Consider the following 24,400-nt stretch of genomic DNA (forward strand, 5'->3'; position numbering starts at 1 on the left):
TTGCTATCTTGAGGTTAATAGCAGTGATGGTTTGGAAACTGACATTAAAACTGTATCCTTTGTAGATAGTAAGTTATACTTTGTACAGAGAAATAGATTGCTTGTGCTGCTGATTCCCCACCCCCCAAGGTTCACTATTTGTTTTAATATATTGAAAAGAGCAGGTTGGATACATCTTACAAACATCTGTTTCTTTATAAAGGTAAGTAGTAGATTGGACTTTGTTTTTTGTTCTCTCTCTTTCTCTTGCTTTTTCTTTCAACATGTATCTCCTCTGGAAGCTAAGTAGTAAATCAGAGTTTACTATTACTATTTATTAAATTTGTATACCACCCTTCATCCAAAGATCACAGGGAGGTTCACAACATAAAAATACAAAAGAAGAACACAAAATACACAATGAAAACAAGAACAAACCAAAACCCCAGCTCCCACAAACACAATCAAAAGGACATCAAATATTAATTAGCCCAACACCTGGTTTTTCTGGAAAATGCTTTCAAAGTATATGATGAAATTTTACAAAACTTTTGTAAAACACTTTTTTCTAAAACTACATACAAGAGGCCCTGCTACAGTATCCCTGAATCAGTTGGCCATCCTTAAACCTTGGTTTAAAATCCTGCAATGAAGGAAAACCTACCACCTTCTGCAACAGTCTTGCCCACTGTTGAGCAGCTTGTATCAACAAGGAGTTCTCCTTGTTGGCCAAAATCCATTTTTGGCCAAAATCCCCTTTCTTTTCATTTGATCCTGTTGGTTCAGGTCCTACCCTCTGGAGCAGAAAAAAAAGCAAATCGGCTCCAATTTTTCTAGCCTTTGAAGACAACTGTCATTTCATATCTCACTCTTATCTTCTCCATGCTAAACATACCCAACTCCTTCAGTTTTTCCATGGTCCCTAACCATCTCTTTCACCCACTGTCTATTCTTCTTATTTTCTTTGTCACTATGTTGTACTCACATTCTAAAATCCCTTTGTTCAAACAACTACAGTAATTACAAATGGAATAAAAGTGGACTTTTTCCAATCCCACTTAGTAAAAGATGAGGGCTAATTCAGACTTGCATTTGACCTGTGCCTAGAAAGCACAGGACAAGTGGGAAACAATTCAGACAAGGGCTTTCTAAGCACACCTGGTTTTGCCCTTGCCCTGCTGCTTTCCCTAGGAAAACCAACTCTAGCGATAAATCAGAACAAATGTCAGTCCTAAGAAAATTCAATTGATGTTTGCTCCAATTCAGCAAGAAAGATCGGGTTTCCCCAGGGAAAAGTAGTGGGGCAAGGGCAAGTCTGGAAGAGCTCAGAGTTGTCTTTCTGAACTTGATTAATCAATTGGAACAAGAGTTGAGAAAATACCCAGTGACATATGTTTTGAAAAGGATGGAGAGGGTAAATTGCCATTAGACACACAAACATACACAAAATGGGTCTATAGGTTCTGAAAGATTCACATGTTTGTTCAAACAATTATGAGAATGTGACCTGAAATGCAGAATATGGATTATGGGTTGTGTTAGTTCCCAAACAAAACTTGGGAACATGTATTGTTTTTGGTTGTTTTTAATCAATGAAACAGGAAAGAATCACGATCTTGCTAATGTAGGGTTCAAGCCCCCCATTAGGCAAAAGATTCCTGCATTGCACCTTTCCAACTCTGCAGTTCTATCATTCTTTGATCCCATCCCAAATGGAAGATAGAGGCACCATGAAGGAACTTCCTGAATAGCAAGAATTGTTGTTCACATCACAGATATGCAGTGCCAATGAGAAGAAACTAGTGCAATGCTAAACTGCAGCACTGACCTGCTCCCCCCCTTTTTTAATGAATGATTTAAAACCTCACTATCCAGTTGGTTTATAACCTGCTCCTTTCCTTCCATTTCCTAAAAAGGAATTACTCAACACCTCATGATTAAAGTTGGTTTATGAAATATACTAGAACAGCGACCGTTCAAGAGGTGGGAGGGGGAGGGAAAGTGCCATGACAGGGTAAAAGAAGCCACAGTTTTAATTTTTATCCCCATTCACTGTTTTGTAGCCTGAAGCCAATCAAGTCTGACAGAAAAACCCTAATGGGGGAAAATAGCCACCTGGGGCTGAGTGAGACTCAAGGCACCTTTCGTGCAATCCTTGAAATGTGGCTGTACATGGCACCTTACTGACAAGAAACAGAATTGTCAGGTGGCGAGGAAGCTAGTATGGGCGGAGAGAGGGAGACTGATGTCTAAGCAGGCAGGAACTTTGACTGCTTCTTTCACACACACACACACACACACACACACAGCCAGGCTTGCTCTAAGCAGCTTCTGTGCGGCCAGCCCATGAGGTGCCGATGGGAAGAGGAACTTACATCTGCAGTGAACTGGGGTGAGTTGCTGCATAAATGCAGATAATAGATATATACAGTGCTTTTTTCTGGGGGGACAACACAGGGGTACACATACTCCTAAACATTTTGTTAATCTTTGTACTTTTGTCCATCTACTGTATTTATTTTTCCTGATTTGAACTATAAAATGATGATTTTCTTGAGTCAAAATGAGAGTACCCCTAAACATTTTTTAAAAGAAAAAATAGCACTGGATATATAACTGAAAAGGAAGGGGAAGAAGGAGCTCGTATTTGTTTGGCACCTGAGGAGAAATCAGGGACATAAGACTCCTTGCTGGGCAAAAGTATAGTGGCTTGCTCCCCCTCATCTTTTTAAAGCAGAAAGAAGCCAAATTGTTTCTTCTGATTCCATAGTAAGATCTATGGTTTTAAAATAGAGAGTCCTATTTGGTTCACAGAGCTTACTCTTAGGTCATTGGGTATGGGTTTAGAGCCCTTCTTGAACATAGTGCAGGTAAGGTCCCAGTTGGGCATGGGCAGTGCTCACAGAAATGCTATAGCTCCTGGAGTATCAAACCTTCGCTAAAGAGAAAAGTTGAGGAGTGGAGGAGTCAGAGGCATGTACATGAGCGGTGAAGATGAGGTAAGCAGCCATATACCAGTGGAGGAAATGCCTTGCCAAAAAGTCAAACAGGTGAACAAGGCATGGAAACGCTCCACTTCATGCCTTGTGTGGAAGCAGCTCTCTTAAAGGAGAACTTGTAGGAGGGAATAGAGACCCTTTCCAAAAGCTTCCCAAATGCTTTTTAATTTAATTTAATTTTTTAATTAAGCTAGTCTTGAGCCAGTACAATAAACCAATCACACCAAATGGATAAGCCAAGTTAAATCTTGTTGCAGTGGATTCATGTTTTAAAAATCTCTAAATGAGGTGTGTGTGTATGTGTATATATATATATATATATATATCCCCCCAAAAATAAAGAAATAGATGAAATGCAGAGCCTACAAATAATGCATTGTTTTTAAAATAAAAAGTTTTGTAAACTATCAGGACATTGATGTGATAGATTTGCTGGTGTTTGCCATTCAGAAATGATTTTGGGGGAGATAGGGGTGCTGAGCCCACTAATTTTGTCTTAAATAAATCTAAGTGGTGCAGGCATGGGGCAGAGAACAGCTCATTATTATAGCATGATCTCTATACAAAAAGCGTCCACCTAGTCTTCATACAGCTGGGTAACAACTGCAAAATTAATAATAAATCAGTGGAAAAGTCCCTGACAATGATGGGGAAGCTGTTCTAGGCAGGTGCTTCATGGCAAAGGACACAGTTGAAAGAGAAAGGGGCCAAGGAGAGATGAGTTTGCTGCGCAAAGCGTGGCTGCAGCAAGAAGCAGAGGATGAGAGATGATCAGCAAGACAAAGCGATTTCAAAGTGAAGACTAGAACATTAAAGCTGCTATACAAATCAGGGTATCACTTGCTGGGGTTTGTGTGTAAGACGTAGTCGAAGACTGGGGAATGTGGAAAATTACCAAGCAGATTCCATTTTAAGAAATGTGTAGTACTGAAAAGGAATGCCTCAAATTCACTGATCCCTTTACGAAGGATTTAAGCATTTGAAAACCCCACAGCTGAATGCACATCTTCCTTGTTCTCAACTCTTCCCCTCTTTATCACAATTTTAAAAATCATTTGTATGTCCACTTTCTTGTTTAATTCTCCTCTTGATGAAATTAGTATAACTGGCACTTGCAAACAATTGTTGTTGCTCCCACAGTTTTTCTTTCCTTAACAATCCCATTTGTGAAAAGTACTTTTTCTTTATTTTTAGGTTTCTATATTGTTTAGTAGGGACGCGGGTGGCGCTGTGGGTAAAACTTCAGCGCCTAGGACTTGCCGATCGCATGGTCGGCGGTTCGAATCCCCGCGGCGGGGTGCGCTCCCTTCATTCGGTCCCAGCGCCTGCCAACCTAGCAGTTCGAAAGCACCTCCGGGTGCAAGTAGATAAATAGGGACCGCTTACCAGCGGGAAGGTAAACGGCGTTCCGTGTGCTGCGCTAGCTCGCCAGATGCAGCTTGTCACGCTGGCCATGTGACCCGGAAGTGTCTGCGGACAGCGCTGGCTCCCGGCCTATAGAGTGAGATGAGCGCACAACACTAGAGTCTGGCAAGACTGGCCCGTACAGGCAGGGGTACCTTTACCTTTACCTTTTTATTTTATTTTTTTTATAAATATTTTATTAGGTTTTTAATAAACAAATTTCCACTTTCAGATACATACTTCCATGAATCCAATGGACTTCCCCCATCTCCCGAGCACTGCATTCCCTGTGTAACCAAAACCTCAGCAATTTGTTGACTTGTTTTGTACATAACAATATATCTTCCATTTTATCGTGTTATCTGATGTAAACATTTCGATACAATTGCATTAATTTTTAATTTCCACACAATAAAAATATTTCGTTACCTCACTTCTGTCTTATAGTGTCTTATTTATCAATTCAGAAATTTGCCGATACTGAAGCTATACCTTCCTAGAAAGGAGCATTTTTTAACATTCATACAACTTATAATGCTTTTTCAAATAGTCCTTAAAATTTTTCCAAACTTCCTCCGTTTCTTCTTCTCCCGAGTCTCGAATTCTGCCAGTCATTTCAGCCAACTCCATATAGTCCATCAGCTGCGTCTGCCATTCTTCCAATGTGGGTAGATTTTGTGTCTTCCAGTGCTTTGCCAACAGAATCCTCGCTGCTGTAGTAGCGTACATAAAGAAAATTCTATCTTTCTTGACCATCCTCTGGTCTACCATGCCCAGAAGGAAGGCCTCCGGTTTCTTAGGTAAGGTGAATCTCAGCACCTTTTTTAGTTCATTATATATCATTTCCCAGAAGGCCTTCACTTTCGGGCAGGTCCACCAGAGGTGTAAAAATGTCCCTTCCTCTTCCTTACATTTCCAGCATTTATTGTCAGACAGGTGATATATCTTTGCAAGCTTGACTGGGGTCATGTACCACCGGTATATCATTTTCATAATGTTTTCCTTCAAGGCAGTACATGCCGTGAAGTTCATTCCGGTGTTCCATAACCTTTCCCAGTCTTCAAACATAATGTTATGCCCCAAATCCTGTGCCCACTTTATCATAGAGGATTTGACAATCTCATCCTGTGTGTTCCATTTAAGCAGCAAGTTATACATTCTCGAAATTAGCTTGGATTTTGGCTCAAGCAACTCTGTTTCTAGTTTCGATTTTTCCTCCTGAAAACCCACTTTTTTGTCTGCTTTAAAAACTTCCTGAATTTGAGCATAATGCAACCAATCTCGCACCTTGTTTTTTAACTTTTCCATACTCTGTAACCTCCATTTATCTCCAATTTTTTCAATTATTTCCCAATATTTAGGCCAGTGGGCCTCCATATTGAGTCTTTTACGTGCTTTGGCCTCCATCGGTGAGAGCCACCTCGGAGTTTTACTCTCCAATAAGTCTTTATATTTTGACCAGACCATGAAAATTGCCCTTCTGACAATATGGTTTTTGAACAATTTATGAACTTTAACCTTGTCATACCACAAATATGCATGCCACCCAAAAGCATTATCAAATCCCTCCAGGTCAAGGACATCGGTGTTCTCCAATAGGATCCAATCCTTCAACCAGCAGAGGGCTGCAGCTTCGTAATATAACCTCAAGTCCGGCAGGGCAAACCCCCCTCTTTCTTTCGCATCTGTTAGTATTTTAAACTTTATTCGGGGCTTTTTGCCCTGCCAGACAAATTTAGATAAATCCCTCTGCCATTTTCCAAAACATTCCACCTTATCCACGACCTGGAGGGACTGAAACAAAAATAGCATTTTCGGCAATACATTCATCTTTATGGCAGCTATTCTGCCCAACAAGGAAAGTTTTAATCTTGACCATGTTTCCAGATCTCTTTTTATCTCTGACCAACATTTCTCATAGTTGTCCTTAAATAAATTCAAATTTTTGGAGGTCAAATGGACCCCTAGGTACTTTACTTTTTTAACCACATTTAGTTCTGTTTCTTTTCTGAACTCCTCTATTTCAGTAGTTGTCAAGTTTTTTGCTAAAACTTTAGTTTTTTGTTTATTCAGCTTGAATCCCGCCACCCGACCAAAATCAGAAATTAATTCTAACGCTCTTTTAGTACTAGAGGCTGGCTCCTGTAATGTTAATACCAAGTCGTCTGCAAAAGCTTTCAGTTTATATTGTTTCTCTCCGACCACAATTCCCTGTGTCAACTGGTCGTTTCTGATCATGTTCAGTAGCACCTCCAGGACTGAAATAAACAGCAGAGGAGATAGAGGGCACCCCTGTCGTGTCCCTTTTTCAATTTTAAACTCCTCTGTCACCACGTTGTTTACTATCAATTTGGCCTTTTGTTCTGAATAAATTGCTTCTATTCCATTTTCAAACCCCCGCCCTACTCCCATCCTTTCCAAATTTTTCTTCATAAACAGCCAAGAAATGTTGTCAAAGGCCTTCTCCGCATCAATAAAAATCAACACCGCTCTTGTGTTTGAATTAATCTGTAAAAACTCCAAAATGTCAATGATGTTTCTTGTGTTGTCAAATAAATGCCTACCAGGGAGAAAGCCTGCTTGGTCCTTATGAATAACTTCATTTAAGACTTTCTTAAACCTACTTGCCAAAATGTCTGCAAAAATTTTATAATCCACATTTAGGAGTGAGATAGGACGGTAGTTTTTAAGTTGAGTTTTTTCAGATTCTAGTTTTGGGATCAACGTGATGAAGGCTTCTTTCCACGTTTCCGGTGCCTTCCTCCCCTCCATAATCTGATTGCAAACTTCCAACAATGGTTGTGTCAATGAGTCCTTCAGTACCTTATAATATTTGGAAGTAAGCCCATCAGGTCCCGGAGATTTGCCCAGTTGGAGGTTCTGAATGGCGCATTCAATTTCTTGGGTTGTAATATTACAGTTCAGGGTTGCTCTCATTTCCTGGGGTATTTTTTGTAATCCATTAGTTATGACAAATTGGTCCACCTCTGAGCTTTTTTGTGGCCTTTGAGAATAGAGTTCTTTAAAATATTTCTGGAAGGACCTTCTGATTTCTTCGGGTTTCTGAACCATTCTCCCTTCAATCTCTAGATTTGTAACTGTGTTAAGTTTTTGTCTCTTTTTCAACTGCCAGGCTAACAATTTTCCACATTTGTTTGCAGATTCAAAGGATCTTTGTTTCATTTGTTTAATTTTCCATTCCACCTCTTGATTTATCAATTTCGAATATTGTGCCTGGAAAAACTTCACTTCTCTCAATACTTCCTTCGATTTGGGCCTGGATCTCAGTTTTCTCTCTCCTTCTCTTATTTTCTCCAAGATCTTCTCCTTCTTTTCATTCCAGAGTCTTTTTTTAATCGTGTTCTGTTGTATTAGAAACCCTCTTATCACTGCTTTGCTTGCGTCCCAGATTATTCTTTTTTCCACATTTGTCTTTAAGTTTATTTCAAAATAGTCCTTTAAAACTTTTTGGGCCTTCTTAACAATCTCCTGATCTCTTAACAAGGCGTCATTCATTCTCCATCTGAACGATCCGGTTGTATTTAGTCTCAATTCCATTCTCAAGGCGTTGTGGTCGGAGCAGGTTTTTGGGCAGATTTCCACTTTTCTGGTCTTAGGTGCCAGCCCTCTAGTTATCCATATTTGGTCGATTCGCGTCCATGTCATATGGGCCTCAGAAAAGAAAGTTCCTTCTTTCCCTAGAGGGTTCTTGATCCTCCATATGTCGATCAAATCCAAATTGTCAGTCATTTCAAAAAAGGTTTTTGGAAGTCTGCCATCTTTCGTTATATTAGCACTTTGTGACTTATCCATATTCACTGAGGCGACACCGTTCATATCTCCCAACATGATAATGTTGTTATAGTCCAAATAGTCCAGCATAATCTCATGCAGCTTCTTAAAAAATTCCGATTTTCCATCATTTGGGGCGTAGATTCCTAGAATTAAAAACTTTTCTCCTTGTGTCTGGATTTCAATTGCCAAAATTCTGCCCTGTTCGTCTTTGAATACAAATTTTGGGGACAAGTTCTCCTTTGCATAGATCACCACTCCTCTTTTCTTAACTTTATCCGATGAAATAAATTCTTGGCCTAACCTTTTATTAATTAGCACTTTTCTATGGAGTCTTGTCACATGTGTTTCTTGCAGGCAAATAATGTCCAATTGTTCTTTTTTCAAAATATGAAATACTTTTCTGCGTTTTTCTGGAGAATTCCCGCCATTTATATTCCAGCTAAGAAGCTGTAGAGACATCCCGGTCTACTTCTTGGGTATCACAGTTGGGTATCTAATTTGTCTTCCTTTTCCGGAAGCTGTGGTGCCGGGCCGCCTCCAGATGGTATGGATCCTGGTGGTAATCCCGGTGGTGGAGGCCAGGAATCGGCAGCTCTCTTTTGGAGGTCCTCCTCGTTGTCGTGTAGGAACTTCTGGTGGTCTTCTGGCGTTTTGATTCTTACCTTCTTTCCTTTATAGGTAAATGACAGACCTTGAGGAAATTCCCACCTGTATGGGATTGCGTTGTATCTTAACAATTTGGCCAAGTCTGTATATGTGGCTCTAAGGTCCAACAAATATTTAGGAATGTCTCTATAAATTTCTGCCCTTTTACCTTCGACTTCCAGGGATTTTTTAAAGTGTTGGCCTAATATCTTGTCTCTTTCCTCTCTTGTTCTCAAACAAACCAAACAGTCTCTGGACTTATCTTTTTTAACCGATCTTCCCAGTCTGAAGGCCGTCACAATCTTGAAGTCTTTATCTTCTTCAACCCCCCAAAATTTAGAAAACAGCTCCGTCAAGAATTTCTCTAGGTTGCCCTGTTCCAACTCTGGGACAGCCCTCAGCCTAAGATTACATTCCTTACTTTTCAGTTCCACCATTGACAGGTAGGCTTGCTGTTCTCCTACCTGTCTTCTCAGAGGTCTTACTTCCCCTTTGATCTCTTCCACCTTCTTGCACGCTTGCTCAGCTTTTTGATTGGCTTCCGCAGCTAATTTGTAGTTCTCCGCCGTAGCTCCTTGCAGTTTCTCAATAGCCTGGGTGTGCTGCGAAACCTGATCTGTTAACTTGCTGATAGTAGATGTAGCTCTATCAATTTTAGATGACTGATCGTCCACCTTCTTATTCAAAAGTGCCAATTGTTCCAAAATTTGTTTCAAGACTGGATCAGTTCCTCCAGCTGCCATTTCTTCTGTAGCAGGCGTTTCAACTTCCTCCTCCTGCGCCGTCAACACAGTAGGCACCGAGGATCTACGATGGTGAATCAAGGTTGTTTGGACCAGCTGCCCAGCTCTCTTGTCTTTTTTCTTTTCTTTAACTTCCTCAGCTAAAGCTTCCTTAGCTTTAGCTGCTCTTGTTTTCGCTGGGCCACTCATTCCCCAGCTGCTGTTCAAGGTCAAATAGTCTTTCAGTCCATGAGAAAGGCAAGTCCAGAGTATAAACAATTAAACCACAAAAAATCCCAATAAGATACAGTTCCCAGGCTACTATGCCTCCGCAAATCCACTAGGGGGGGTTTTCAAAGGAAAGAAAGTTTCTTTTCCACCATCAAAGCTCCTATTTCGACTGAAATCCCCAAGTTCAGAAAGGAGGATTTCAGAGAGTTCTGTTTCAAATTAGTGCCACAAGGTAACAGAGAGGTTTCGATAACAGTATTAAAGCGATAGTGTATCCATCAGTGCAACAGTTTATGTTAAGAGAAAAGTTTCAGCAGCCTGACAGTACTCATTTGCAACACTGGCAGTCCAATAACTCGGTTGTCCCCTTCAGTTCCACGTCTCTTCACAATAGGAGGAAGATTCTCTAGCACACTGGACTAAAACATTTATTTCTTCACCCTTTTTCGATTTCTAAAAACACACAGTCTATTAATGCCCCTTCTTATTTCTTTCAAAGTCTCTTTTTAACACTTCAGCCCGCATCGGGTTCTTTGCTTTGCTCCGATTAGCAGGACCGGAAGGCGGACTTCCTGTTACTCGCCTCCCGTTTTCAGCCAAAATAGACAAATTTAAGTTGATCCTTAATCAGTTCTTTGGTACCCCTTACTCACGGGTAAATTGCAGCCAATCTCGATGTTTTTCAAGAAGAAAGGTTGGCGCTCATCAGCAACAGCAGCGCGGCTTCACTTCCGCGAAAAGAGCGATGAACTCACAGCGCCGCTCCCCCGTTCACGATCCGGAGCCTCTTACGAGGTCCCTTCCTCGCTTCTGGGGGGGCTTCTGGCACCCGCCGAGTCCCACGGCCACAGGCTCGCTCTGCCTGCGGTTTATCTGGATGGGTCTCCGCTTCGCCGTAGCGGAAAACCCTTTTTCGCGGAGCCCTCTTCACTGGGTAAAGAGGACCGCCATTGCTGTTTTGCGCCGCCTTTTTATATTGTTTAGTGGGTGTGAAGAGAGAGGGAAAGAGGTTACAGTCTGTGCGTAGATATAGTTGAAGATCAGAGGAGCTTTATAAAGCTGCTGCCTTATATTACCCCACAACTGGTTTCTCACTTTCCCATCCTCACTCAACTCTAATTTTTACATTAGGAAAGGACCATGGCCCAGTGGGACAACATCTGCCTTGCATGCAGAAACTCCAAGGTTCAAGGTTCTGGGGTCTCCAAGTAGGGCTTGGAAAAACGCTTTCCTGAAACCCTGGACAGCAGCTTCCAGTTGATGTAGGCCAGGCATAGGCAAACTCCAGTTGTTCTGGGACTACAACTCCCATCATCCCTAGCTAACAGGATCAGTGGTCAGGGATGATGGGAACTGCAGTCTCAAAACACCTGGAGGGCCGAGTTTGCCTATGACTGATGTAAGCAGTACTGAACTAAATGGAGCCATAGTCTGACACGCTATAAGGCAGCTTCCTATGTTCTCATGGCATTGGTGGACTTGGAGACAGTATGGTACTCAGTAGGCTTCTGGGTATATGGTTTCAGGCAAAGGGACATATGATTCTAAAGACAGAATTCCATGAATTGGTCCCCACTGGAAGAATTCCAAAGAGGATCATTTGATATTTTCCGACTTAAACCTGTGAGGTATTTTCCCCAGCTTCCCTCAACAAACTGCCTACATTAAAAACAATTCTTGTAAAAAGGAATCACACTTCTTTCTTGTAAATGGCCTGGACTGCTCACTCATCCATTTCTGAGTGCTTGACAGAAAAAGAAACCAAAAAGGAAAGCAATTCATCTGGTTTGCTTTGTTACCTGACGTATAAACCTGAACAAGCCAGATAGCCATACACCATCTCCCAAAGAGACTGTGGGAACAAGATTTAATGAAGAAATTTATATTCCTTCCTGATGGTGAAAGAAAAGGCTCAAAAAGAAGTTCCAAATTTCCTACAAACAATTTTCTACAGTGACTGTGGAGCTGGAAGCAGTCTGTAGTAATCCCACTAAGGCGATCATTTTATGCTGTTGTAGACAGCAATGTGTAATAGTAGCAGGACCAGTGATATTTGGTGTGGAGACACAAAGGAGAACACTAGACCACCCTTATCTTCATTTGGGAAATGCTGGAGAATGTGGAAATATAAAATATAGTACATTATTGAAGTACTGCTATTACAGAATACTTTTGTTGGGAAAATATCCTCCATTTTAGTGCTATTTTTCTAGAAAAACAGTTGCCATAACTCACCACAAACGCCTCCCCTGTTCTCTTAGAATGACAATGGCACCCACTTGAGAGATGCCGGAACTTAGTTCTGGTGAGTTCCTGCTGGAAAAACAAAGCCCTGCCCTGTTTGGTTGCTCCTGCCTCCCTTCCCCCCAAAACAGCTGTACTCAGTGATGGTATTGTCACCCATATGAGATGGCTTAGAAATTCAAAGGTGACATAATTAAACCATTTTTGTTCTTGGCACACAAGCTATTTTCCTTTCTCTCTAGCTGGGTCTTGTAATTCTGAAACGTTAACAGAAATCTGTTAAACCTGTTTGAGCAGATGTGGGAAGGGAGGGACTGATATTGTACACACAGACACACAAAGTGAGTGGTGTTGACTCTCTTGTCATACCAATTCAAAATCTCTGGAGAAACTATCATGTGCTCAGAATGCCAGCATAACGGAACACAGCCGGTGGTGTATGGTTACATAAAAAAGAACACACTGCAGTGTAGCCAGAAGTGCTGTTTAAAGCTTTTTCCAGTCACAGAAGGGATGTTTCTAACTTACAGATTAGCATGGTGTGAGAAAAGGGGAGAATCCAGAAAAGTAGGTTCTTGTTTCCCCCCTCACATTTGCACAAGTTCCAGAGTAAGGCTTCTGATAAGCCAATTCTTAATATATTCTTTTCTAAATGGTCACTTTATACTTACCGTATTTTTCGCCCTATAGGACGCACTTTTTCCCCTCCAAAAATGAAGGGGAAATGTGTGTGCATCCTATGGGGCGAATGCAGGCTTTTGCTGAAGCCTGGAGAGCAAGAGGGCTCGGTGCGCACTGACCCCTCTCACTCTCCAGGCTTCAGGAGAGCCGCAGCGCCAGCCCCACAAGGTCGGGGGACAGCGGGGAGGCGGAACGCCACCAACCCGCTTTCTCCCGATGTGGTTTGGAGGCTGACAGCGGGGAGAGGCGTGCTTCTCCCCGCCGCCAGCCCCGCAAACTCCGGGGACAGCGTGGAGGCGCAGCGGACCTGGTCTGCAGGTGGGCGGCGGGGAGAAGAGCGCTTCTCCCCGCTGCCTGCCCCGCAAGCTCCGGGGACAGCTGGGAGGCGCAGCGTGTCTTCCCGCTGTCCTCGGACCTGGTCTGCAGGCGGGCGGCAGGGAGAAGAGCGCTTCTCCCCGCTGCCGGCCCCACAAGCACCTGGGGGGGAAATAATTTTTTTTCCTTTATTTTCCCCCCAAAAAACTTCGTCCTATGGGGCGAAAAATACGGTATATTTTCCTTTTTCACAATTTTTATATTGTAACGCAAAATAGTATGGGGAACCGTTGGTTCTCCAGATGTTGCCAAACTACAACTATCATCCCTGGTCATTGGCCATACTGGCTGGGGCTGATGCGAACTGTAGCCCAACAACTTCTGGAGGGCCAAATGTTCCCACCCCTATGTTAAATAGCTCATTGTCTGAAAACATTAATGGTACACATTTAAGCTTTAGATCCATGTGGGTTGACTGAATTTTCCTTCTTGTTGATTCAGGTCAATTATATATTCACACTTTCACTGACAAAAAGAGATCTGTGCAAATGATGATTATAATAAATAAGAAAATCCAGTTTGTTACCATTATTATCATTATTATTTATTAATTTTTTGAACTGCCTTTTAAATGCGACTCATTTACAAACGTACCATAAAAACAGCTTTGGGTCATTAAAAAAAGTACCAGAAATAATAACTAAAGATAGATTTAGAAATATGAACACCTAAAGGCAGAGACATTTTCATCCAGCTAAAAAGGCTTTTCGAAACAAAAATGTATTCATTTTTTCCAGAAGGTATGGATAATGAACACCTGTTCTAGTTCAACATTACTAGTTAAGTTGTTACATTCTTATTGCCAATTATATTACCTATGGCACAAAGCATATGAAAGCAGAAGTAATTTTTGCAGACAAAAACAACTTTTGAGGAGCTTTTCCATTTCTGCAGATTTCTGCTGATGATACTCCCCAATTAAGTATACATATGATTCCAATTAGATTCATTTGCACTTGCAATTCCTCTGAAAGATTCAAAGATCAATTCATGTATATTGTACCTTTTCTCACAATGTGCAATCTAAGTTATTTCAGCACAGCAAACAAAATAGAATGGGATTGCTTCTCTTTAACAACCCTTCACAGTCCTAACCTGTCTCCACTATTCTTGCTCTTCCACCTCATAAGCCTGCAGAGGCCAACAAAACCCTAATTTTGCCCCTTGGCAGGTAAGGGATGGCAACCATTTCAATGGTTCCACCATACTTGGATATAGACCACAAGTGAGCAAACTACAGCAACTGCATCCAACGCAGCAGTGATACTTTATTGGTTGTATGGCTTAGGGGAAAGGTTTCCCACCCAACTAACAGACAACAAATTAGGAGGATCCAGCTGTGTGTGTAGCACACTAAAGTAAGAAAGTAATTACTTTTATTTGCTTTTCAGAACAGTGGCTGTAGCTGGTCTGCTGTACAAAATGAATCAGTAAATAGCATTAGACAGTAACCCCATTAAACCCAGTGGGGTATATCACATAGGATCTGTGGTACCCATGGTGAAAATGGAAGCAAGACAGTCTATATCTGAAATATACTTGGAGTCCTGTAGTGATTTCATGCTCTTTATTCCAGCTTGTAAAACAGTGATTGAATTGCCCCCCAAACCTCTGGCTTTTATATACATTATTTACACAATGAGTCCCGTCTGATTGGCTGATTCTGCTTCCCTCCTGGAGCCTGATTGATCTTTTCCTGCAAGCCAATCAGTTGTTGCATTCTAGGATCCTACTTGCCTATTGTTCTAGGATCCAAGGTTAGTACATAACAATATCCTGGATTAGTTAATCCAAAACATCTTCATCTCTGGGTCTGCCTGCCACCAGCAATGTGATTCTTGAAAGAATCATAGAATCATAGAGTTGGAAGAGACCACAAGGGCCATCGAGTCCAACCCCCTGCCAAGCAGGAAACACCATCAGAACACTCCTGACATATGGTTGTCAAGCCTCTGCTTAAAGACCTCCAAAGAAGGAGACTGCACCACACTCCTTGGCAGCAAATTCCACTGTCGAACAGCTCTTACTGTCAGGAAGTTCTTCCCAATGTTTAGGTGGAATCTTCTTTCTTGTAGTTTGGATCCATTGCTCCGTGTCCGCTTCTCTGGAGCAGCAGAAAACAACCTTTCTCCCTCCTCTATGTGACATCCTTTTATATATTTGAACATGGCTATCATATCACCCCTTAACCTCCTCTTCTCCAGGCTAAACATGCCCAGCTCCCTTAGCCGTTCCTCATAAGGCGTCGTTTCCAGGCCTTTGACCATTTTGGTTGCCCTCCTCTGGACACGTTCCAGTTTGTCAGTGTCCTTCTTGAACTGTGGTGCCCAGAACTGGACACAGTACTCCAGGTGAGGTCTGACCAGAGCAGAATACAGTGGCACTATTACTTCCCTTGATCTAGATGCTATACTCCTATTGATGCAGCCCAGAATTGCATTGGCTTTTTTAGCTGCCGCGTCACACTGTTGGCTCATGTCAAGTTTGTGGTCAACCAAGACTCCTAGATCCTTTTCACATGTACTGCTCTCAAGCCAGGTGTCACCCATCTTGTATTTGTGCCTCTCATTTTTTTTGCCCAAGTGCAATACTTTACATTTCTCTCTGTTAAAATTCATCCTGAATTCATAAAATTCAGAGAGGACCTGGAAACTCTAACGCTATGAGCAGCACATTTTGAAAAAAATCAGCACTAGGATGTTTATCTGAGTTGATACAACCCAAAGGCTTCTATGACCTTTGGGATGATTCTGTTTCTCTGTTTTTGCTTAAGCACTTGTGCTTCCAGAAAAGACAGAGAAGCAGCAGAATTTAGTCATGAACCAGAAAAGAAACCCAAGAAATATTGCTCATAAAAGGCAAAATAAAAAAAATTACAAAGAGCTGGGGAATCCCTAAAATTAGGCCCTGCTCCTAGAATGAGCTTCATGTTTTATTGTAACGGTCTGTTATTTCTTGTAAAATCCAGATGCTCAATGTTGCACTGAAAAGTCCCAGGAGCTTGGGATGTGGTGGTGGTGGAAAAGCTCTGCCTTCCTGTTCTGAGAAGTAGAAAAGATCCCTCAACCCCATTACCTTTGATGAGTAGCTAAAGGGTTATCCCCCCCCTACCACAGAGATTTATTTGTTTGTTTTAAAACAGGGCAAGCAAACCCCAGCAAAAACCCATGCATCAAGATGTTCTTCACAGCACACGTTCCCTTAAAAGTTTGGCTTTTAGTACACATGGGAATAGGTAAGTATTTATAATCCCAAACAAATGCAGTGGCTTCACTATTTGGGGTTGGGGGGGGGATCCTTGGCCCAAACAGTAGGATTCCTAAACCTGGAAGTGTTCTGTGCGTGGCAGGCGCAAACCTGAGAATCTTCTCATGAAGATGCTCCTACCAAGTAAGATGATTGGCTCCCTTTGGCCCAGTACAGTCTACTCTGACCTATTGCAAGTCCCAAAGGCTTTAGGCAGAGGTCTCTCTCATCACCTGCTATCTAACGTGCTTTTAACTTGGAGGTTTCAGAGGTTAAGCCTAGATCCTCATGAATGCAAACAACATGGCCTGCTATCGCCGTGATGCATAGGACCATCCCCAGCTGGGAGTGATGAGCATAACAACATAAGGAGTGCCTGCTAGATCAGGCCAGAGGCCCAGTTATTCCACCCTCTTGTTTTCCCAGTGGTCAACTAGACACCTATGGAAAGCCTGCAAGCCTGAGCCTTCTCGCCTCCTGCAGTTTCCAGGCACTGGTATTCAAATGCATATGTCCCCAACCAACCTTTTATCAGGCTGCCACTAAATCCCAATCGCAGCACCCTTTGGGGACTACTGTCTTTGCCACAGTGAGTTTCCATCTGTTAAGAAACCTTGCTCATTTGGGGGGACTGCATGTTCTGGGGAAAACTCTTCCTTTTATTTGAACTGTTCTATCAGAAAGCATCACATTTTCCTTTCCTTTTCTCAATCTAGGAGTACATTTTGGGAGCTCAGTTGCTTGCATCAGTAAACAGTTGAGTAGCATTGCTCTCTCTCTCTCTAAAACAAATATTCTGTTTATGTATTAGGCTAAAAACATTGTTAAGAACCACCCATAGCGTTCCTAATTGTATATCACTCTGCAGATACATAGATTTACCTACCAGGAACTGCATATTGACTGTGGGGCCTATTGCTGCAGCAATTGTAATTGCAAATAAAAGGACAGGCTGAATTATCTCTAAAGAACCTGCATTGATATTGACACAGGAACTACTTAAGCCTTAAGGGATATGATTATTTCATTTTCCATAATTGTTTCCAGCCATTTTCAGTTGTGTGCAAGAGTGCAGGAATCTGCCCATATATACTTTACAGTTTATTGAGAAGTCCTGCTACAATAAGATGGCTCATTTGTTGCTTTTGATTACAAGTAGGGGCTCATCCAAACTTCCGTATGTCCCACAGCTAGGGTTGCCATATTTTGAAGAAGAGGGGAAAAAAGAGGACACATTTGCCAGAAACTAGGGCAGGGGGGAGGGGATGCGGGAACAGGGCCACGACATGGTGGGGTGCGCATGGGAATGACATTGGTGGGCACCAGAGAGTGACACAGGAAAATTCGGTGCAAAAGGAAACTCCCCGGACATTTTGGCAAATTCAAAAAATCTACCCAAACAGAAATTTAACTGAAAAAGAGGACTTGTCCTGGAAAAGGAGGATGTATGGCAACTCTACACAACTTTCCCACAGGAAAACCCACTCTTTACCGCTGAATCGAAGCAAATGTCAATTAGGATTTCCATGCATTGACATTTGTTCCAATTCAGTGCTAAAGAACAAATTTTCCTGGGTGAAGGGGCAATGCGAACAGAAAACTGCTCAGACACCCTACTTAGAAAGCACAGGGCAAGCCAAAAAATTAATGGACAAGCCCTAAATTAATTAATTAGGATCAAATCACTGGAAAATATAACTGTTCAAGCTAAAATGAGCCCCAACTGTATTATTTCTGTATATACACTGAAAGAATTCACTTGCTCCCTGCGTTATAATCATATAATGTCAGGCCTGCCAGGCACATACCACATTTTCCCGTCTATAAGACGCCCCCTTGCATAAGACACCCCCCCTATTTTGGGGGACTCAACTTTAAGAAAGGGAGGGGAGATGGCCCAAAGTTGGACATGGTTTTTGAGTCAAAAAACCTTGTCTAATACACAGAAAAATACAGTAGTTGTAGAAAGGATCATTTTTCCTTAATCTCCTTTCTTCGCAAGAAGCAAGTCTTAGTCCCCTTCCAAACACCATGGAATCTGGCTGCCCTGAGTGACACAGGAATTCATTGCAGAGGAAACAGACACCTGTGGGTGGCTTTTTCTGATCGTCTGCCTGAATCTAAACAATGATGGAAGCAAAAGCAGCAGGCATGCTGGTAGCACAGGGTTGGGGGGGGGTCCAATTAGTTATGTAAAAGGATAGGACAAGAGGATCTGGAAAGCCCAGACCTGTGTCTAGAAAGCACAGAACAAAGTTAAGTGTGGGCGATGGGGATCCCCTGTGACAGGGATGAAATCGATCCCACCATTCTGCAGCTGATCAGTCATCTGAGAGAGGGAGTTTTCTTCCCAATCACAGCATGCTGGACTGGCAGGTTTAAACCATAATTCTAAAGTTTAGCAGTATATGGTGACAAAAATATCCTTTCATGGGGGGGGGGTAACAGCCGTCAGCATCAGGATGGTTGCTCCAGACACCCTGATTTAGAACACATCTCTCTTACCATATAAAGGCAATATGTGAAGCAATTTTCCATTGCGGTATTCAAAGTTGATTAAGTTTCCAATAAATTATTGCAGCACATGTCATGTTTGTTTCCTGCATCATAGGGGAGGCATGAATGCTAGTAGCACAGTCGTGTCAAATGGATCAACTGTGATTCTGTCCTGCTGGCTAAACAACAGTGGATCGTCTAGCAATTTGCAGAACAAGCATACAATAACTATTTTACACAACCACTCAGCAGTAAGCAGCAGCTCTGGCTTTTTGGTCAGTGCTCACATTTCACAGCACACATTTGGGAGGCAGACGTTCAAATGCCAACGGAGTTCTCGGCAGGAAAGGAAAGAAGTGATCGTATGTGGAGTTTACGTCGATGTTGGAAGTAAGGAGGTGCTTTTGTCTGTAAGTGTTTTGCCAGTGTTCACAGACAATGTGTGTGTGTGTGCAAACAAAAAATATATAATATAACACGGCAGCAGGGATGGCAAAATCAAGAGACTCTGGTGCCTTTCACTCAATAACTTTCATTTATTGAGGAATGGAATGTTGTGTCATAGAAACATGAGGTATTATTCTTTCCATATACTTTTTTTTTAACCCAGTGGGGTTAAAAAAAGAGACATCCCTGGACTGCACCCAGCAGCACAATCCAGCTAGAAGTCAAGCATTTATAAATCCCATTCTCAATTAAAGAGGTTTAAGCCAGGGACGCAGGTGGCGCTGTGGGTTAAAGCCTCAGCGCCTAGGACTTGCCGATCGAAAGGTCGGCGGTTCGAATCCCCGCCGCGGGGTGCGCTCCCGCTGCTCGGTCCCAGCGCCTGCCAACCTAGCAGTTCGAAAGCACCTCCGGGTGCAAGTAGATAAATAGGGACCGCTTACCAGCGGGAAGGTAAACGGCGTTTCCGTGTGCAGCTCTGGCTCGCCAGAGCAGCGATGTCACGCTGGCCACGTGACCCGGAAGTGTCTCCGGACAGCGCTGGCCCCTGGCCTCTTAAGTGAGATGGGCGCACAACCCCAGAGTCTGTCAAGACTGGCCCGTACGGGCAGGGGTACCTTTACCTTTACCTTTAAGCCAGTGATTTACTTTCCCATTGAAATCAATGGGACATAGTTTGGGGTGGTCATTCCATATTTTCAGACCTGTGTATAGGCGGAGGGATCTTATTTTTTTAGCTATTTTATTCTTTAGTGATATTATATTGTGCACCAAACTCTTAGCATAAAAAGGGCATCAGACTCAGGGCATTCCTTGCCCCCCACTTTCTTTTTCTTTTTGCAATAGATTTACTGTTGTGCAACATGACTTTCCTCAAGGCATTTTTGTTGTTGCAGGGAGAGTGTGTTTTACAAGCACTTTTGCACCAGGCAAAATCTGATCATCGCTAGATATCCATCCCATACACACTCCTCTATGCCTCTATACCATTCATTCATTGATGGACTCTGAAGTATGCTTTAGAACTTTGGGTCAGCAGCACAATCCTATTTTGCACTTAAATAATGAAATAAGCAAATATGAGCTCTTTGCATACATGTAATTACAGGCCTATTTAATTAAGATTAAATGGATAAATACAAGTCCTAGATGCCAAAGGAAGGATTCATATTAACAGACATTAAGCCACTTAAGTTGTCTCCTTTTAAGTTCCTCCAGCCCAGCCCAAAAATATACTCTGCATTCAGCATGGAAAGGATGGAAGTACTATTTGCACTTGGGATAAAGGACACTATACCTACCTTGATACTAACTATACATTACAGTAAGTCTCACTTGTGTCTCAGTTTTTACTGTATTCCTGTTCACTTGCACCTGCCTGTTGCCTGAGTTCTTGCTACCTTAACCTCCTAAAGACCCACCAGCAGCAGCATATTGCACTTGTGCTGGAAACATGTCTCCTTGTGAAACCGTCTGGGTTAGTCCTTCACAAATAGACTTGCATGTATTGTTTTGCACTGTTTCCTTCGAGGATTTTCTTGCTACTTTCTGAACTACTTTGTGGGTTGCTAATTGTGTCATCTGCTATGGCCCCAACTCCTGGACCTAAGCAGCTCTGGGTTCAGATCATGTAATCTGCTAAACAGAAGTGTCAATTGACTGTATATAATATAGTACTGAGCAGTATTCCATTAACTGTCACACAATGTTTCATGGGTGTGAAATTATTCTAATCTCAGCAACAAAGCAACATTCTTTGAGGGTAGAAAAGGGATGACCTTTTCATCCAGGTTTATCTTTCTATTGCAGGCTAACAAATGGAACCACCAATGAAGCAAGAGTATGGAAAGATGAAAGGAATCAAAATAGCTCATATGGCTCAGTAGAGCTCAGAGTGAAGTTGGATTTTCAGTCCACCTATACAGTTGTCATCAATGCCACTAATGGACTGGGAATGGTTTCTTCCCAACCAATTCAATTCACATTAATTGACATAGGTAAATGTCAGGAATTTGCCTCAATTAAATTCATATTATTTGGCTGGCACTCCAAAGGCTTTATAGAGAGTATTTGTTTGGGTGCAATTTCCTTTCACCCACCAAAAAGCCAATGAAACAAAAGAAGTCTGTGCCAAAATTCACTTGGTCAGTGGCAGAGGTGCCAACTTGAATAAAATATTGGGGGCGGGGCAGATAAGCCCCACCCACATAATCAATTACAAGACACAGCACAGACACACTATTTGAATGACAATGCCCATCAACTTTGGGGTGGGCTGGCCCCCTCAAATATTTTAGGGAGGGCGCGAAAGGACCTTGCCCCCTAGGAGTTGGCTCCTACGGTCAGTGGTGTTTGTTTGCTTTCTTATCTAAAAGGCAGGCTCCCACTCTCACAGTATATCAGAAATAGTGGGGTTGTGTGCAGCTTCTGTGGTATAGGACACAATTGTTCAGAAATGAAAGTAAATGCTGTATACAGAGAATGACGTGTTAAACTTGGGCTATGGTTGAGTAGTTAACTTGTGAGAATGGCAGTACTATTAATCAGCACTGACTCACACACGAAACACTGAATCGCCTTTTTATTTTTTTAAAAAAGCCTTGATTGCAGAGTTCCCATATGAGTGAGTCATGTGAAGAGGGAGTACTTCATGTAGTGGCCATATTGCTTAGCATGTTTTTTGAAAAAGCACATGGTGGCAAAGTCCTTTGCAGTGGAACCTGCCTGCTTCCATTAAAATCTGACGCCCATAAAGAGAAAAAGAGGTGCTGTTTATCTTTTAGATTTATTAGCCACCTGTACTCCTCATTGTCCCAAGTAGAGAGATAGAATAATAGGTTATCTAGAACAGTGATATACAGCAGTGGGAATAAAGAACAGTTGAAGGTGAAAATGCGGAGGGGCTAATGCATGCCAGCACATATCGGCATTTTGCCAGTCATTTGTATTTGACCGGGGCATCTATTATTTATTTTTGTGAGGTTGTGGGGGGAAGGAGCTGGACTCTGTCTTCTTCTTTAAGTGAATATGGTCAAGGCTCCCCATGTCATACAGCTGACCAGGCTGCTCCTACTGCAGCAACAGGAATGGACTCATAAAATAGCATACGTTGATGGACGCAATATGTTTTCACGAGCAGTTCCCAATCCAGTAGAGGGGTCCGCAGCTCATTCCTCAAAAAATAAGGATCACTAGTATAAGCTTTCTGTGTATGGCCACTGGCAATTTCAAGAGTACTAACTTCTGTGTTTTCATTTATTTCATTTCCTTCAAATGTATTTTTGGTCACCATAAATCAGTGAAGCCACATGCACCTGTGAACCTCTCAGTGGCATTTGATGGTTTTGATGCAAGAAACTGCAGCATTTCGTGGCAAGATCAACAGGAGGCACAACACTTTAGATTAAGATACCAACCAATGAACAGCAACTCTTGGACCATGGTAATGTTTTCTAAATGTATTCTTGTATTACTAATGTGGCAAAATGGCTTGGTTGTTTACAAATTATTTACAGTAAGGTAAATTCCTCTTTCCATACTCAACCTAAGCAACCCATACTGAAGGAATTAAGAGCATGTTATACAGAATTAAGTTTTGGATATTTATCTCAGAATTATTAGACTGCTCAGGACAACCTGCTCATAGATGATCCTGTGTATACATACTTGTTTGAATGCTGCAAGGATTAAAAAGCAGCAGCATAGAAAAATATGATTGGTGTGTACACAAAACACACACTTCGAATTCTGCAGTCATCCTAGTTTCAGATCAGGAACAGGCAACTTTGCATAGACTCACAACCCAGTTACCAACTTAGCTCATACTTGTAAATGGATTTCTACTGAAAGAAGCAGGGAACCTAGAAGTTCCTGAGTGCTAGGCTCCTCTGTACATTTCTTCACCATTTTATAGGCCTACAGATAATATGTAAATCTTGCACTCATAGAGTTCATCATAGTAAAAGCAGTACTGCATTTAGAGAAGGGCTTTGGGCTGATGTCCAGGGCCCCTGTCAGCAGAAGGAAGAGGAGGGCCCCTAAACGCAGAAGGGCTGTCCTAAAACACACTTAAGGAAATGAAGCGAAGTTCATTACCATATAAAGCAGGGGTGGCTAACCTTGTTTGGACTCCAACTCCCATCAGCCCAAGCTAGCATGACCAACAGCCGGGACGATGGAAGCTATGTGTCTGAAGTGCCACATTCTAACCACCCCAATGCAAATAGATGCCCCCACCAGGATCATAAGGTCTAAAATTACCTAAATGCAACACCACCAAGCATAAGGTAAAAAATCATGTGATTCTCCAGGTGACAATGAAAGAAATGATGTCACAACCTGCTGTTCCATTCAACTTTAATGGGTTAATGAGGTGCTAATGGCGCCAACACTGTTAATTACTCCTCAGTTACACACACCTCTGAAGAGACAGGATGAGAGCTTGTGGTAAAGGAGATCCACCATTCGTTCCATTCAGCAATTAGTAGTATATAGTATTGTGATCGTGTATTGACCTAGCAAAGTGTTTGCCAAACTTAGGGTCTCCAGCTGTTTTTGGACTACAACTCCCATCATCCCTAGCTAGCAGGACCAGTGGTCAGGGATGATGGGAATTGTAGTACAAAGATAGCTAGAGACCCACGTCTGGGAAACAGTGGCCCAGCACTTGGTTTAGAAAACAGTTTGGATGTTCACTGTATTTTGATGCTCACTGTATTTTCCTTTTCATTCAAGCTTGAAAATATAAACAGCAGAAGATATTATCTACATGACCTGAAGCCAGATATAGCATATGAATTCCAGGTTTCCTGCAGGTTTCTGCCCAACACAGGATTATGGAGTGACTGGAGTATGTTGTTTCAAACAGAAGCAGGTGATACAATTTTGAAATGCCTAGCATTTATATTTGTACCTATGTAGAAATCAGATAACACATTCATGCTTGCAGCCAAACTATCATCTCATAGGAATTCGGTGAGGAATAGAAATAATATTCATATGGCCTGGAGACCCAAGCAACAAAACAAGACATAAGAAAGAAATATTTTTCTCTGTTCAGTGAAACAGATACACAAGACTAGATCAGAAGAATCAAGGGTCTATAGTGAAAAGCTCTCATAGCAGTCATCACAAATCAGC

At 42.1% G+C, this 24,400-nt stretch overlaps 1 protein-coding gene across 2 annotated transcripts in view; it reads left to right on the top strand.

Moving 5' to 3' along the window:
• The first annotated feature begins 2,281 nt into the window (after positions 1-2,281).
• IL12RB2 (interleukin 12 receptor subunit beta 2) overlaps positions 2,282-24,400 on the top strand; it is a 37,688-nt gene continuing 15,569 nt past the window's right edge. Inside the window, exons 1-7 of one of the 2 annotated variants that reach the window (XM_081915769.1) lie at positions 2,282-2,371; positions 16,218-17,077; positions 18,933-19,207; positions 20,471-20,585; positions 21,071-21,258; positions 22,561-22,703; positions 23,996-24,134. In XM_081915769.1, coding sequence (XP_081771895.1) covers positions 18,940-19,207; positions 20,471-20,585; positions 21,071-21,258; positions 22,561-22,703; positions 23,996-24,134 — 853 coding nt within the window. In that variant the 5' untranslated portion in view covers positions 2,282-2,371; positions 16,218-17,077; positions 18,933-18,939. Of the gene's footprint in view, positions 2,372-16,217; positions 17,078-18,299; positions 19,208-20,470; positions 20,586-21,070; positions 21,259-22,560; positions 22,704-23,995; positions 24,135-24,400 lie in introns of those variants that run through there. The other variant, XM_081915770.1, reaches the window with a different exon arrangement.

Source organism: Podarcis melisellensis (assembly GCF_964234715.1).
Source record: "Podarcis melisellensis genome assembly, chromosome: 6".
NCBI lineage: Eukaryota > Metazoa > Chordata > Lepidosauria > Squamata > Lacertidae > Podarcis > Podarcis melisellensis.